At 34.7% G+C, this 14,804-nt stretch overlaps 1 protein-coding gene across 10 annotated transcripts in view; it reads right to left on the minus strand.

Moving 5' to 3' along the window:
* Window positions 1-14,804, minus strand: part of KCNMA1 (potassium calcium-activated channel subfamily M alpha 1) — a 421,854-nt gene that overhangs the window by 111,443 nt on the left and 295,607 nt on the right. For 6 of the 10 annotated variants that reach the window (XM_053948611.1, XM_053948609.1, XM_053948617.1 and 3 more), the window contains exons 15-17: window positions 7,377-7,486; window positions 5,038-5,106; window positions 935-946 (exon numbers count right to left, since the gene is read on the minus strand). In XM_053948611.1, the coding sequence (XP_053804586.1) occupies window positions 935-946; window positions 5,038-5,106; window positions 7,377-7,486 (191 nt within the window). The remainder of the gene's footprint in view (window positions 1-934; window positions 947-5,037; window positions 5,107-7,376; window positions 7,487-14,804) is intronic. The other 4 variants (XM_053948612.1, XM_053948610.1, XM_053948619.1 and 1 more) reach the window with 1 other exon arrangement.

Genomic DNA, 14,804 nt, shown 5'->3' on the forward strand with positions numbered 1-14,804 from the left:
TCTGTCAGGGGAAGAGAGATGAGAAGAGACAAGAATATGGAAGAGCATGCCTTATTTACTTCATCCAAACCAACAGCAGCATGATAGAATGTAGACTAGACTCACAGCATGGTACACCAAAGAAAATGCAAAACATGCCATCTCAAAAAAAAATCCAAAGCTGAGAAAAAAATACATTCAGTAACTTCTTCATAAATGAGTTAATAAATGTCATTAAAATGAATGTGACATATAATACGAACTATCCATGGCACTTTCACTGGAACAGTACAAAAACTTTAATGAGTACTGTATTATGAGTAACTAGACTCAAAACAGGACCAGAAATGCAAAGAATCAGGTATTTGGTTACTGTTAATGGAAAATGAGACTGCAAGAGAACATGAACTACTGTATTTTAAGACGTGTTTTGAAGGAAGATTCTGGGGAAAGAAGGACATCAATGAAGGTGTGAATATGAAAACAACATGGCAGCACAAGGGCTGGTAAAGACGAAATATACATCGTCATGATACAGTCAAAATGAGGACAGGAGATATTAACAGTAAAATCTGCTTTTCAAATGCAACAATCTGATACATCAATGACTCCACAAAGGGGGGAAAAAAGCCTAAAAAGCGAATTCTGTTTTATTTTGTACTTCCTGCAAAGAAGTTAGTGCGTGAGTCACAAGAAACACTGGAGAGACAAAACGCTGTTCTCTCTCTCCTCTTTGAGATTGGGGGCTCATTATATATATAAATATATACACAGATATATATATACACACACACATAAGTAGATGAATATATATAGGTATATATGTGTGTGTATATACAGAGAAAGATAGACAAAGATGTTATCTTCCTGTGTTCTTGGCAAGGAATTAGTCCTGAAGTTAGAAGGAGTGAAGGTAGGATTGAGGTTGGAAGGAAAGGTAACGAAGAGGGCATACCGCTTTCGGCTTCTGCAAACGACAAGAAAAAAATTGCAAATCAAACACTTTGATAAGAAATCAACTGACACCAAAGCAAAAGCAAAAAAACCCTTTATTTAAAAGTCTTCAAGGCTTAAAGGTTTTTCTGCTGAGAATGAGAACAAATATATGGATAGACAAAGAGAAAATTTTAACAAGCAGAGTATAAATGGGGAACAAGGAGGGAAGAATCCTGGTTAGGCTTTCCTTCTTGCTTAGTTATGTAGAATAAAAAGACAGGGGGTAAAGGAAGGCAGAAATCTCTCTAAAAGGGATTTCAGATGAGGAGTTTGAATGTCTGAATTTTGAACTGTTATTTTTTGCTATATATTTAACATTGGGATATTTTCAGTTTCATGTTCTCCATGTTTCCTTTGCATTTTTCTACAAAAAAAGCAAAACCTCTCCAAATGAGCTAAGAGCGTTATTTCAGTGACAGTATTTGGCTTGTACCAGGGAGACAAAAAATAATTTAAGTGCTTCCTGTTCTTAATCATGGGTTATAATATTCCCAGAAAGCAATTAGAGATGAAGGAATGGTTAACTCATATCGTGAGTGGGAGTTACTAGAGTTCAGACTTTAGTAGCTGGTCAGAAACACTCTAAATTGAGTTTTGTAAATTTAGAGAATTCTTCAATAGCTGAGAAATAATTTATTATTATTATAAAAATTTATTATTATTTATTATCAAATAGACAAATGCAAAGGTTAAAAGAAATCTAATAATGGGTTTTTTAAATGAATCTTTAAGATACCTTGATGAGAAGCAGTTGTGTAAAACAATAAACATACTCTAGATACTCTATCCATGATATGAAAACTAATATGCATTTATCATATTTGTAACTATATTACTTATATTTAGGCTTAAATATCGGCTTTTAAGCAATCCTGTAAAATCATAATTGTTATTAATTACCTACCTAAACTGACAAAACTTGTTATCAAGGCATGCTTTCTGTTTTGTGTAGCTTTATTAGTAGTCAGGAAAAAAGAAGAAAAAAAATGCAGGCAGGAAGCTCAGCTGCCATTAAGATGTACAGCAATATTAGCTTGGATAGAGTTCTGATAATTTTTAATTACTATTGATTTCAAATCCACTACAGTAGAGTTAGCATAATTTGACTGCAAATCAGAAAGATTTAGAAAACTAGAATCCAGGAGGCTGCCTGGACAAAAAAAAAAAAAAAAAAAAAAAAAAAAAAAAAAAAAAAAAAAAAAAAGTATTAACAGTCAAATAAAAGTCTGCCATTTAATAGGATGGGACTAGTATTTATCCTTAAGACTGACTTGAAAATTTAAAGAGGGGCTTAGGAAATTTAGAATGCCCTTACATTACTACTGCTTAGAGCTCCATACACCCCTGAATGTTATTCTCTGCTTTAGCTCTGAGTGCAAAGGCAAATGAAACTAATCTTAACAGAAACTCCCTGTGTAAGTAACAAATCTGACATATAATTTAATGATATAGACATTTTATTATGACTAGTAACAAAAATTAAACAGTTGGAAGTAAGATCTTCTCATCCTTTAAGTAGAAAGAATGCTTTGAAAATTTCTCCTGCTTAAAATACTGTTTTGAGACCTCTCGCAGCAATGGCAGGAAGTATCAGAACTTAATGAAAGGTGCCATCTACATAATGTTCTAAATTTTTAGTTCTATTTAACACTGTTTCTCTAAACTTTAAATGATATAAAACTTCTTCTGTCGTAGTTCTATAAAACATGAATGCAAAGTATAATTATAAAATAAATCACCATGTATCTACGTTTCGTCACTGTCATTATTTTCGTCACTCTCATTATATTGAAAAATATCCAGTTCTCATTTCACCTTTTTGAAGAATTACAAGGAAGAAATTTGGATTTGAGCAGAATAAAATATTTCCAATGTCAGCATCAACAAACATAATTGACAAATGACAAATTTACATTGTTCAAAAAGAGATTGTGCTTCTAAAATATGTTATTCTAATTTTTATTTTAATTCTGCACCTTTTCATTTAATAAGATGCATGGAAATGCAAGTATACTTAGGAGGTGAGAAACAGAAGTTTTGTTGCATTACCCTTCTGATTTGACTAAAGGATTAGAAAACCACAAATATCTAGTTAACATATTTGACTTGAAGAGCACAGGAACAAGTGGAACAGTAAAGATATGCTGCAGGTGGCTCTGTGATTGATCAAACAGTGACTATAAAATTATCACTGGTTAATAAAATGAGCAGATATTACTGTGGATCAGGGTTATAAGAAAATGTGACTACCTACGCTATATGCCCTCCTCTTGCTACAAGCATATTCAACAAATCCAGCTGTTAATATCTCTTTGTTAGTCCAGCAATTCTAGGCTCTTTTTTCCCCTACTATAATAATTATTTCAAACTGTTACCTGTGTGGCTTTAAGTAAGAAATATATGATTGTGTCACACTGTTTTACTTTTTGTGGGATCCTCTGCATCACCTTTTGATTAAGAACTCAATCCAACTCCCACTGAAGTTAATGTAAAGAATGATATGGAAGCCAAGAAAAATCTGTTATTACTGCAAAAGACTGCAATATTAGCAATTATGTAAGTAAATGACAACTGAAGTAATGGCAATATAAAGTTGGCCAATAATTGTTAGGAGAAAAACAGAAACCAAATATTTATTAATACTGAAGACACAAAATCTGGTAAATTGTTCCACTGCTGTTACTATAATATTTTTCCTTTTTCTAGCAAGAGATAAAATTGTTCATACACAGAATAGATTGTTTACTTCACATTAGCTAATGCAGAATGAGGTCTTTCAGTGGAAAAGTAATTTAAGAGTCCAAAGGAGCTAAATACAGCATAAAAAATCTGATAGCAAAAAAAAAGGATTTCTTAATCAGCAATAGTGTGAACAAAAATAATATCCAATAGTACATACACCACTTCACATTTAATTTTATAACATATGGAAGAATCCAGCAAAATCAACTATAGGGCATGGAAATACTCATAAATAGTTGTAACACTGCTTTTTCCATGTCAAATGTCTAACACAGGTTTTACAGATTCATTTAATAAAGAAAAATTATGGAAGTTAATACTGAGTATTAAACTTTCAAAACCCCAGAAAATGTAGAATGAGTTCAATTGATAGAATTGGTTCCCCTGTGAGAAGAAGAAATTTTCCTCAAAAGTGCCCTTTGGCCACAAAAAGGTAATTAGTGGCCAAAAAGAAGATGAACTAGTATGTATCACTTCCGGTTTACTACAGCAGTACAAAACGTAATTTGGAAAGAGGAAAATCAAATTCCTCTCAAAGTCAGTATTGTCTTTTTTTTTATTATATGACACTCCACATGTTGCATAGAACACTTATAACATTTTTGTTACATAAAAATGAATATTGTTTAAAGCACTAATGGACAAGTTGATGGAAGATTGACTCAAATGTTCAATCATATTTCTATGAACCTTTGCACAAAAACAAAAATGCAAGAAACACTTCCCATCTGTGAATCTGTACTAAAAATATTTTTTTGTTTTTGGTTGACAAAAATAACCAGCAAATTGGTCATTTCAAGGCTAAACTAATATTTTCCAGTTTCATGATGTTATTCATGTTATTATTTGTCAGAACAGATACCATTTAAATATTATGTTTACCCTATATTTGTTTATCCTGTATTGTATCTGAATTGGTTCTCCCAAACTAATTTAAATGAAATTTTTATTTTGAAAATACACATAGCTATAATGAATTTTGAGATCACTTCTGTTTTCAGTAGTTTAACTTGGACTTCTGATTAAAAGTGATATGCTATAAATACAAAAATTGTAAGCTTTTCCATAAGTAAAATTAATCCTAGAGATGAGACATATGCACTACCTCACTTTTTACTAAACATTCTGACTTGGGTTAATTTTAGGGAGGAAAAGGGCAGAAATCCTTTCAGTCCTATGTGAAAATGCTGCAATGCGATGGCATGCTAATTACATCCTGAAATGTTTCAAAGAATTGCTATGTTCATTCTGAAAAAAAAAGCAGGCAAAATTCTTGACAGTGCATTGGAAAACTTCCAAAGTTGGTGGCAGAGCACGTACCTGCTTTCGCGCTTCTCCGACTTGTATTCTATGGCTATCATTAAGAGCTTCAGTTTCGCAAACACCAGTCTGCAGGAAGAGAAGAGGCCAGGAGTCAGTCCCTCTTCACAGCCAACATCACATATGGACAGGTGGCTGCTCCCACCACTAGGTCGAGTGTCAATGCAGAGATATGCTGGCCTCATTAGGAAAATTTTGGGGTAGAGAGTGGTAGGCCTAGAACCTGGGTGAAGGTTAGCCTTACGTTACTAAATATTAGAAGGCTCTGAACTATGGGAGACAGATTGGTTAGTTTATCTTCAATCAACATCATCCAGACCTGGTCCAGCAATATCCAAGGGCACAGAATGTTAGGAACTACACTCACGTATTGAAAATATACTGGTTGGAATACACATGTACACACATGTGGAGTTATAAACAGAACTTGCAGACTGATATTAACTTCTGTTTCTGTCTAATTCTTCACCCTAGTGTTGACATCAAAAGCTTGAAATTCTTCAGCAATACTGAGTGTCCCATCCTCTCTGTCTCTGCACACTCTTTGTTATCCAGACTGCATGGTAGCCTATTTACCTTCCTAGACTTGCATTTATGACAAATAACCTGAGGAAGCAGAACATTTCATTTAGTTTCAGACTTTTAAAATGTCATTGACTGCATGAATTTTAAAAGCTACACTACAAAACCTGTTCTCAAAGTCTGTATATTTCATGGGTAGCTGAATACACTAAGACTATCCACTGATTCAATTTCCCCTTCACAAACCAATGCAATGGACGTTTTGCTGTCCTTGTCCTTTGGTTCTTCTGGAAATCGAGCAGTCAATTATTACAGTAATGAGAATACCTATGCACTAAACTCATTAATTAAAGTGCTTGAGGAGAGCTCCAAAATTTAGACATGTTTCTAATCTCAGTAAGCACCCTTTCTTTATTGATTCTTTTATCTGCATTCTACCAGCACAGATAAATGAATGTCAGCTTTATGTCAAATACAGTCTCAGTCACATCTTCCTACAAACTCATATAGACTTGACACATTTGAAAATGGTTTGGTGTGGAGATTTAATTTTTATTACTGTAGCTAGAGTTAACAGCATAAACTACCATTCATTCTGAATGTAATATACTTTTCTGAATTATGAGATTTCCTATTTCAAGAAATCCACACAAACTTTTGTCCCTATAGTAAAAAACTTCTCCTCTCAGTAAACTCAACAGAGTTTGGCTGACATGGAGAAGAATGGATTGAGAACCCCTTAACTTTACCAGCAGATTGAAGACTGGGCTCTGTCATAGCTACATCCCTATGTAGACAATGTAGACAATTTCTAAATGGATAATATTTGTCTAACAGTTGCTTCACTCTCATTCTAATGCCATGCTTTTTCTCCTGTAAAAATTGGGAAAGGTGGGGAAGTTAGAGGAGTAGAAGCATACTCATCCTCCTTTACATAAGAGATTGTATTTTACTTCTCCATCTATATCCTCCTCTAAGAATGGAGTCTTCAGAAGTTTTCCTATGTTTACGAGTTTGACACCAAGCTCATCCAAGCAGGGTCTGTTTCTTTTTAAGCATTTGCACAGTCCCTAGCAAACGGTGTCCACAGCCAGTACGACTGGAATGAAGAGCAACGCCAAGCAAAAGGAAATATGAGTGTGCTAACTAACCTGATTATCTGGACAGAGTACGTATTATACAAACCTTATGCATACAAATCTCTCATTCACAGACTCATTCTAGGCTAAGTGGTTTTCAGTCTCCAGAAATGAAGTTGTCACATGGCTTACACTATGGTTATGTACTATGTGCTTCTTTCTCATAACTGAACAGACATATCTTTTCTCTGACATATTTCACTTGCTGCAAATGGTTTGAAACCTCTTCTACAGAGCTCTGAGTGCCACACTGCTTACATGACTCCATGACATCTGTTTACATTAATGAATAGTTTCCTTGGAATGGAACACAAGCCAAGATGGTCATGTTGACCACCACTATTCAAAGAATGGGAATCATTAGAAAAATAACAGGCTAGTGCTTGTGAGTAAATAACTCAATTTAAAAAAGATTGCTGATTAGTTTGTTCAAAATAAAAAACATTTATGCTTTCATTTACAATCACTTAATTACAAATCTTTCCTGAAACCAGGCACTACAATGTTTCAGATACTTCCATGCAGTGATTGCTTTAATGTTTATTTTATTAGACACCATCTGATGTAGCAACATTAGGACTTTATTAGACTGAAATGGTCTCATGTAAAAAAAAAAAAAATTAGATTTCTCTTACAAGAAGGTAAATATTTCTGTATATTAAATGTATTTCTACTTACTCACAAACTGCAGGGAAGGACAAACCCACAAAGGCACTAGACAGATATTCTGTATACATTTCATTTGCAACTCCTTCCAGGTAGTATTTCTGCCACGTATCCTCCTCAATCTAAAACCAAAGAAACAGATGCAGAGTTCTGAGTAAAAATCAGAGCTTTCTTTGAAACTTAACAAACAACTGCTTAAACATGAAACAGATTTTAACACATAAGTCAGTACACTGTTATGGCAATTAACATCGCTTATTGTAAAAGATTTTCTAGCATGTTGAGGAAAAAAACTCAAAACAGAGTCCCTGTAGTAAGTAAATCAAGTATCATATGCAAAAATAATACACTGAATTCTTGTCAAGCACACTGAGCATAGGATGAAATAAAGTTGTAAAGAGCATGAGGAAAAAAAGTTTCCCAATTTTCTCTTTTTAAAATAGTAGAATCACAGAATGTTAAGGGTTGGAAAGGACCTTAAAGATCACCTTCCTGCCATGGGAAGGACAGCTCTCACTAGACCAGGTTGCTTAAGGCCTTATCCAACCTGGCCTTGAACACTGCCCAAACTGGGGCATCCACAACCTCCCTGGGCAACCTATTCCAGTGTTTAACTGCTCTCACAGTAAAGAATTTCTTCCAAATATTTAGCCTAAATTTCTCCTCAGTTTTTACCTACAACTTCTTGTCCTATCACTACAGTTTGTAAGAAATAATCCCACTCTGGCTTCTCTGCAGCCCCCTTCAGATACTGGAAGATTTCTACAAGGTCTCCACACAACCTTCTCTTCTCCAGGCTGAACAGCCTATACCTCAGGGGATGTATAGGATATCAGGAAAAGGTTCTTCACCAGAGGGTGGCTGGGCACTGGAACAGCTCCCCAGGGCAGAGGTCACAGCACCAGCCTGACAGAGCTCAAGCAGTGTTTGGACAATGCTCTCAGGCACACGTGTCACTCTTGGGGATGTCCTGAGCAGGATCAGGAGTTGGACTCAATGATCCTTGTCAGTCCCTTCAAACTCAAGATATTCCGTGATTCTATGATTCTCTTGGACCAAAAAAATTTCAGGTTTTCAAATTTCAGTATTCCAGAGCTATTTTGACAGGACTTCATATAGTATTTTAGATAAGATTGCATTTTTATTCCACAGGCTGATTATTAATTTGGGATTCATCAAGCTTTTTCTCATGTTAAACTAGCCAAAAAGCACTCTTTCAAAAAAAAAATGCTCCAAAGAACGGGAGGATGGAAACTTGTTAAGAAACCTGGTGAAATGTAAGTTCAAATGATTTTTTCCTTTTTTTTTTTTTTTTTCTTTGGGTTTTTTTTTTTTTTTTGTGAGGTTTAGGGGTTTTTTTTATTATTATTATTTGTTTGGGTTTTGCCTTGTTTGTTTGTTTTTGGTTGGTTTTTTTTGTTGTTGTTTTATTCCCTCCTCCTGTTGACATGCTGCCAAGAAATAAGTTACTTTAGTTCTGGAGATGTAAATGACTGAAAGAATAAATTGCAATATGGAGATGTTCCAAATCATATACAGCCTGACAAGTGGGCTGCAAACAATCAGGAGAAATTTCTTCCACAGTAATTGTTTCACCATTCAGAGGCCATGTGGGATGGTAAAAGGGATTTGCATTGTGTTTTTTTTTATTCCCCACCACACACAGAGAAGCCATATCACATTTTTTATAACCCTTTTATTTATAGGAAGCTTGCAAATGTTGCTGATCAGCAGATCTATATACAGAAGAGAGATAAAGTGCAGGCTTGGTAAAAAACTAAGAGTAATGATAGCAAGGGCATGTTTGTAAATGTTGGTCTATTTTGTGGCTTTTTCTTACATTGACACCACCTGGGGTTGGAAAAAAATATACAAATACATTATGTATCTCCCTTTCTATTTTCCTCCCTTGCTTTCTTTTCTTTAGGCAGATGGTTTTGATTTGGAGGAAAGAATTCCAGATCAGCCTATAGCTAAATATTCACCCTTAGTCAAGGACCAAGAAAGGACTGGAAAAAAACAAACATTCCCAAAGCAATGAGCAAGCACCATAGATACCAGTTAGTGTTACATTAAACTTCATTAGGTGACTGAAGTGTTTAGGACATGATCTGTTAGGATACCACAAAATGTTGATTATAGAATTTAAAGAATTGCTGATATTTGGGATGCTATAAAATATTATTATAAGATGATTGTAACTTGGGATGCTATAAAATATTATTATAAGATGATTGTAACAGTCAACTAAACGTGATCTTTCTGTTTTTTTCTGAACCATGACATTTTCCCAGTGATTTCAAAGAGACAGATGGTCACCTGCCTGGTATCTTTTGTGAGGAAAAATATTTTAGGAGTCATTATGCTCTTCAGTACTTTAAGCCTTTATGATGATATTTTAAAGTTTAGGTAACTGATGGAACCGATCCAGAATGGGCCATACTACCAAAACAACTTCTATCTGTATCTTCCTGATTCCTCTCTAGTACTACATACATTATTATGTCTCCCTAAGTCATACTGCAATTCTGTCTCCTGATAGTCATAAAACAAATTAGCCACTGCTTCAATAGCCTATATGAAGAATAGCTGGAAAATTACATAGTGCAACCCAAGAGAAGAAATGTAATTTTCATCTGAATCTTTCTTTAAGTCATGATACTCCTCTGCTCTCCTCTATCTTATATATAGATATATATATATACATTGTTACCAGCAAATATATTTACATAATACAATAAATTTCTAGTGAGACATGGTGACAGAGATATGAAAAAGTGGTGTAGCTCTTGCAAGAACAGCCATTAGTACTGTCAGAAAAAAATGAAAGCCTTTAATACACCCAGCAGTGTAATCATCAGGAGTTCTGTAGCTCCAAAAGAACTATCTTGCTCATAGCATTTGCTTTTCAGTGTAATGACATAGTTACATGAAAGAGACTGAGTGTATCTGAACCTGATCATGCTATATAATCTCTTCTGCCAAGATCTAAGTATCACGATCAAGATAGAGAACAAATGCTAGAGTTGTGCTGTGACCTAGGATTTTTCATTGCATTTTCATTTCATTTTGCAAGGCAAAGGATGGTGGATATACAATTCCTTTATAGAACAGTGAAAACAGATGTAAAATCTGCTCCTTAGCATTGAATAAGATCAGCTCATCACCACCATAGAAAGAGCACAAAACAGGACAATGCCTTTGAGGATGTTTAATGTTCTAATTCTCTATCTCAAACAATATAGATGAAAAGTACCTACTAAACCATAGAATGGTTTGGGTTGGAAGGGACCTTAAAGACAGTCTCATTCCACCCTCCCTGATGTAGGCAGGGACTCTTTCCACTAGTCCAGGCTGTTCAGAGACCCATCCAGCTGGCTTTGGACACTCCCAGGTATGAGGCAACCACAACTTCTGTAGGCAACCTGTTCCAGTGCCTCACCACCCTCACAGTAAAGTTTCATCCTCATACCTTATCCAATCCTGCCTTCTGCCAGTTTAAAGCTATAACTCGTTGTCCTAACTCAATATGACTTGGAATATTCTTGATTGGTAGTTGAAAAGGATGTGTACAGTGAAAGCAATGTAACTAAAATATTTTCTCCCATTCACCTACAATGCCCTTTCATCCACCCAAACCACTTGAGTGAATGTCTAGTTTTGTTATGCCTTTGCATATGGATATCTAAATCTGACAGAAAAGTAATTGGCTGAAAGCTGTTCTTATGTTCATATCATAGAGTGAAGTTTCTTAGATTTGGAGTCTTATAATTGCATTTGCTTAATTATTATAAATTATCAACTACTTCTCTACTCAATTCCATTGTCTGTTGAAATCAAAGCTAACAAATATCCTTTGTACTATGAAGACTTTACAATCTCAGTCAACTATTTCCACAGCTTTCTGTATGCAAGAATGATTTTGAAAATTTGTATAAAAAGACTATATTTTATAAAACATCAAATATGATAACTGAGATTAGTTCTAATTTCAAATTACATTTATAGACTTTTCCGCATTAATACTAATGTAGAATTTTGTAGTGGGTCAAGGCAGAGAGAGTGTCCTTGAAATATAATGACATCTAATTCTTTTTCAGATTCTGGCCTTGTTGGATTTGAACTGAAAGGGATACAGGCTCTACTTCTAACAGTTTCAAATATACAAAATAGGGCAAGATTTCTATCCACTCATGAGGCAAAGGATAGACTCGTGTTGATCTGTTCAAATGATTGACTGAAAATGCAGTCCCATGGTAGACTTTAGCCCAAGACAAACACACTCTTATCACAAGGACTATGTATACAGAGCAAACAGTTTTAAACCACAAAAGGTTTTAATTCCTAGAATCAATGATTTAAAAACACTACAGTCAAGAAGATTTTTACATGATCTTTGTAGATACATTATCTTTGAAGATAAATGTATTTGGTAACAGGCCACATTTAATATTTGATCTACGTCCTGTGAGTAGGATCATGTAATCAGTTTATTATGCAGCTTCCTGAAGAACCTCACAATAAATTGAAACATTGCATTTCCTTCTCACTCCCCTCTTAAAGCCCTCCTACATGTCAAGGAATTCACTGTTCATTCTCCAGTTCTACACTTTGAAGCATTCCTAGGCTGCCTAGGTGGTCAAAAATAAAGAGCAAACAAGTTGATGTGTTCCATAAGTGTAGGTAAGCACCCAACTGATGTAAATCTGTGCGGCTTTATTATGTCTCTCTGTCAGCCTGGACTAGAAAGGAATGTAAAGTGGGCATTGCATATGTGTAAGTGTGAGCAAAAGCTGCTGAAAGAGCCCACAAAACACTCCTACTCTCAAAATAGCTTAGACTATAATAGAGACAGCTCTAGATAATTTTCGTATCTGGAATGAGGTGTCCGGGCTGTCTTACCTATAGAGCAAAGACAAAACTAATTTGGCTGTGGACTTGTGTTACACTCAAGTACCACATTCCACATTTTATTAATTTACACAGTACTAATTTGGCTTGTAGGTTGTAGATTGGCCTGTACAAAATTTAATCACTTCTTCCTATTTTTCCACATATCTGCTTTTTGCAATGTTTTTCATATAGACAGACTTCTGGTATGCACTTGCTAATTCAAATATAGGACTTGCAGTACAGTACAGTATTTCCATATTTTTCTCAGACTGTGCAAGTTAATAAAGAGTCCAAATTCCCTTTTTATTACAACAGTAACAGTCTAAGTTATAAGAAGACTGGATTATTAAAATACAGTTTACAGGTGTAAAGTTTTGTGGTTTTTTTTTCCCTTAGCATATAGTTTGGTGCAATCTATCTGTCTTTAAGTGTTTACAGAACATTAATCTTTTTTAGCTAATTTCCTTTTTGTTCAGTTTGGTGCCGAAAAGAATACAAAGGATTCCATATGATATTACAGTGCTAAAACCAAAAGGAAAATATTAGGAAAAAATATAATATTTTGAGGTTTCTTAGTTTGTTTTACTTCTAACACTGAACAGACTGTTTACACAAATAATTTTGCTGTAAAGTAACACATAATGAGTAAAATGTGTGCAATGTCACCATCAATCATGTTCATTTGTGTTTGACTGACCAAACATTTATGGCACATTAAATCACTTTCTAATCATGCTACAGTCATGGAATAAACCCACATTTTAAGCTTTCATTAAAAAATACAGAAGTTTCCATATGTTTTCCTGAAAATCTCCTAACTGGTGAGAGACTCCACTAATAATGTTTACCTAAGGAATTTGTGAAGGTCTGACAGTACTTAAATTGAATGTTCTTAATGAAAAGGCGTGAAAGTTATTTTAGGGAATGGACATATTTCTCTTCAGTAGAGCCCTCTTCAGCATTTCTAATCAATGTAGCTGCTCTCCTACAATGCACTGATGATTCATAGCCACTATTCAGTAAGTTTTCTTTTTCAAGTTTTTAGAGTGAGACAGATATGAGAAAGTTCATCCTTTCAGCTAAATAAACAAACCTTTTGTTATCACCAATAGGGTTAGAGTCACATAAAGAAATGTGTCTCAATTCTTGTTCTTTTATTTGGCTTCAGATTTTGAATTAGACAGAGATCTTTAGAAGTGAAGATGTGCATTTTACTTGCCTAGAAAATTAATTCTTAATTATGTGGTAAACATATATTTAACCAGTATTAACAGATTATTGCAATCTTAATGCACTCTCTTATAGTGTTTTTTCCTCCCAGTACTATGTGAAGGTGACATTTGAAGCCACACAAGTTAAGGTATGTCTGCACACTACTCTGCTTATAACTGTATATAATCAGACACAAGAGTAAAACTGACAATGACAGCTTCCCCCAAATCAAATTCATTGCTATTTTTATGCCTATTCTGTGTACAGAGAAATACTCAGATGTAATTTGAGTAATGCCTTGCAAAGCTGAGCCTTCAGCTTAAAACTATTAATCAATGAGATCTAATCTGTAACTGTACTGGAACTATTATAAATATGTATTATAAAATAAGAAAACATAGCTGGCTAAGATAATAGCAGAAGTGGTTAGATATAAATTCTGGAAACATGGTACCTGTACATATCCAGATTTTGACTTCTTTAAATGTTTTTAGATAAAAATCCAGACCATAAATGTGTGTATTTCTAGTATGGTTCCCCCATAGTAAGACATTTGTATACTTTATCATTTTGTGAATCTCTCCACTTTCTCACTGTTTAAAATGAGTATTAAAATAGCTTGAATTAGGACTGAGGATTCTGAGGATACTCATATATTTGGATCTCCTTAGGAGAAAACTGACCCCCTTCTGATTTTGGAAAGACAGAAGGTGAGCAAAATTTTCACATGTACTCTGATGCTAAGACCGAGTTCATGCAACAGGCTGCCTCAGTAATTTGCATTCATTAGTGTGACTATCACAAATGTTTGACACTCCTCTGAGTCTTGGGTTACTACAGCAGGCAGGAGTGAGAGAGACCAAACTGACTGGCAAGGAGATGTTCACAAGATATACAGTCTTCTTCTGGGATATAGGTAGAAAGGATTAATATCCAATTGGCCACATGCTGAGGAATCACAGATAGATTCCAGATTTGCTGAAGTAAAACAAAATTTTTTTTTTATTTCTTTTAGTTGGGTTTTTTTTTCGAGAACATGAATAAAGATGCGCAGTAAAGTGCAGAGCCCAGACCTATTTTCATATTGAAAACTGGTCTTTTTTGATTAAATGCAATAGTATGAAATATTTTTCATGGGAGCCTGCTGTCTTCTAAAGTTGCCTTCATAATAATGTCAGGACTTTATAAGAAGCAAATAAAGACTCACTGTCCTGCACAAACATATGCACCTCTAAGAGAACAGTCCTGGCTTTCTCATCTGAGGACATGAGGATATTTTTATTTTCAGCTTACTTGCACAATGGACTTGAAGTGGACCATGGCCTACCTTTCACT

This window comes from Vidua chalybeata, chromosome 8 (genome assembly GCF_026979565.1).
Source record: "Vidua chalybeata isolate OUT-0048 chromosome 8, bVidCha1 merged haplotype, whole genome shotgun sequence".
Classification (NCBI taxonomy): Eukaryota; Metazoa; Chordata; class Aves; order Passeriformes; family Viduidae; genus Vidua; species Vidua chalybeata.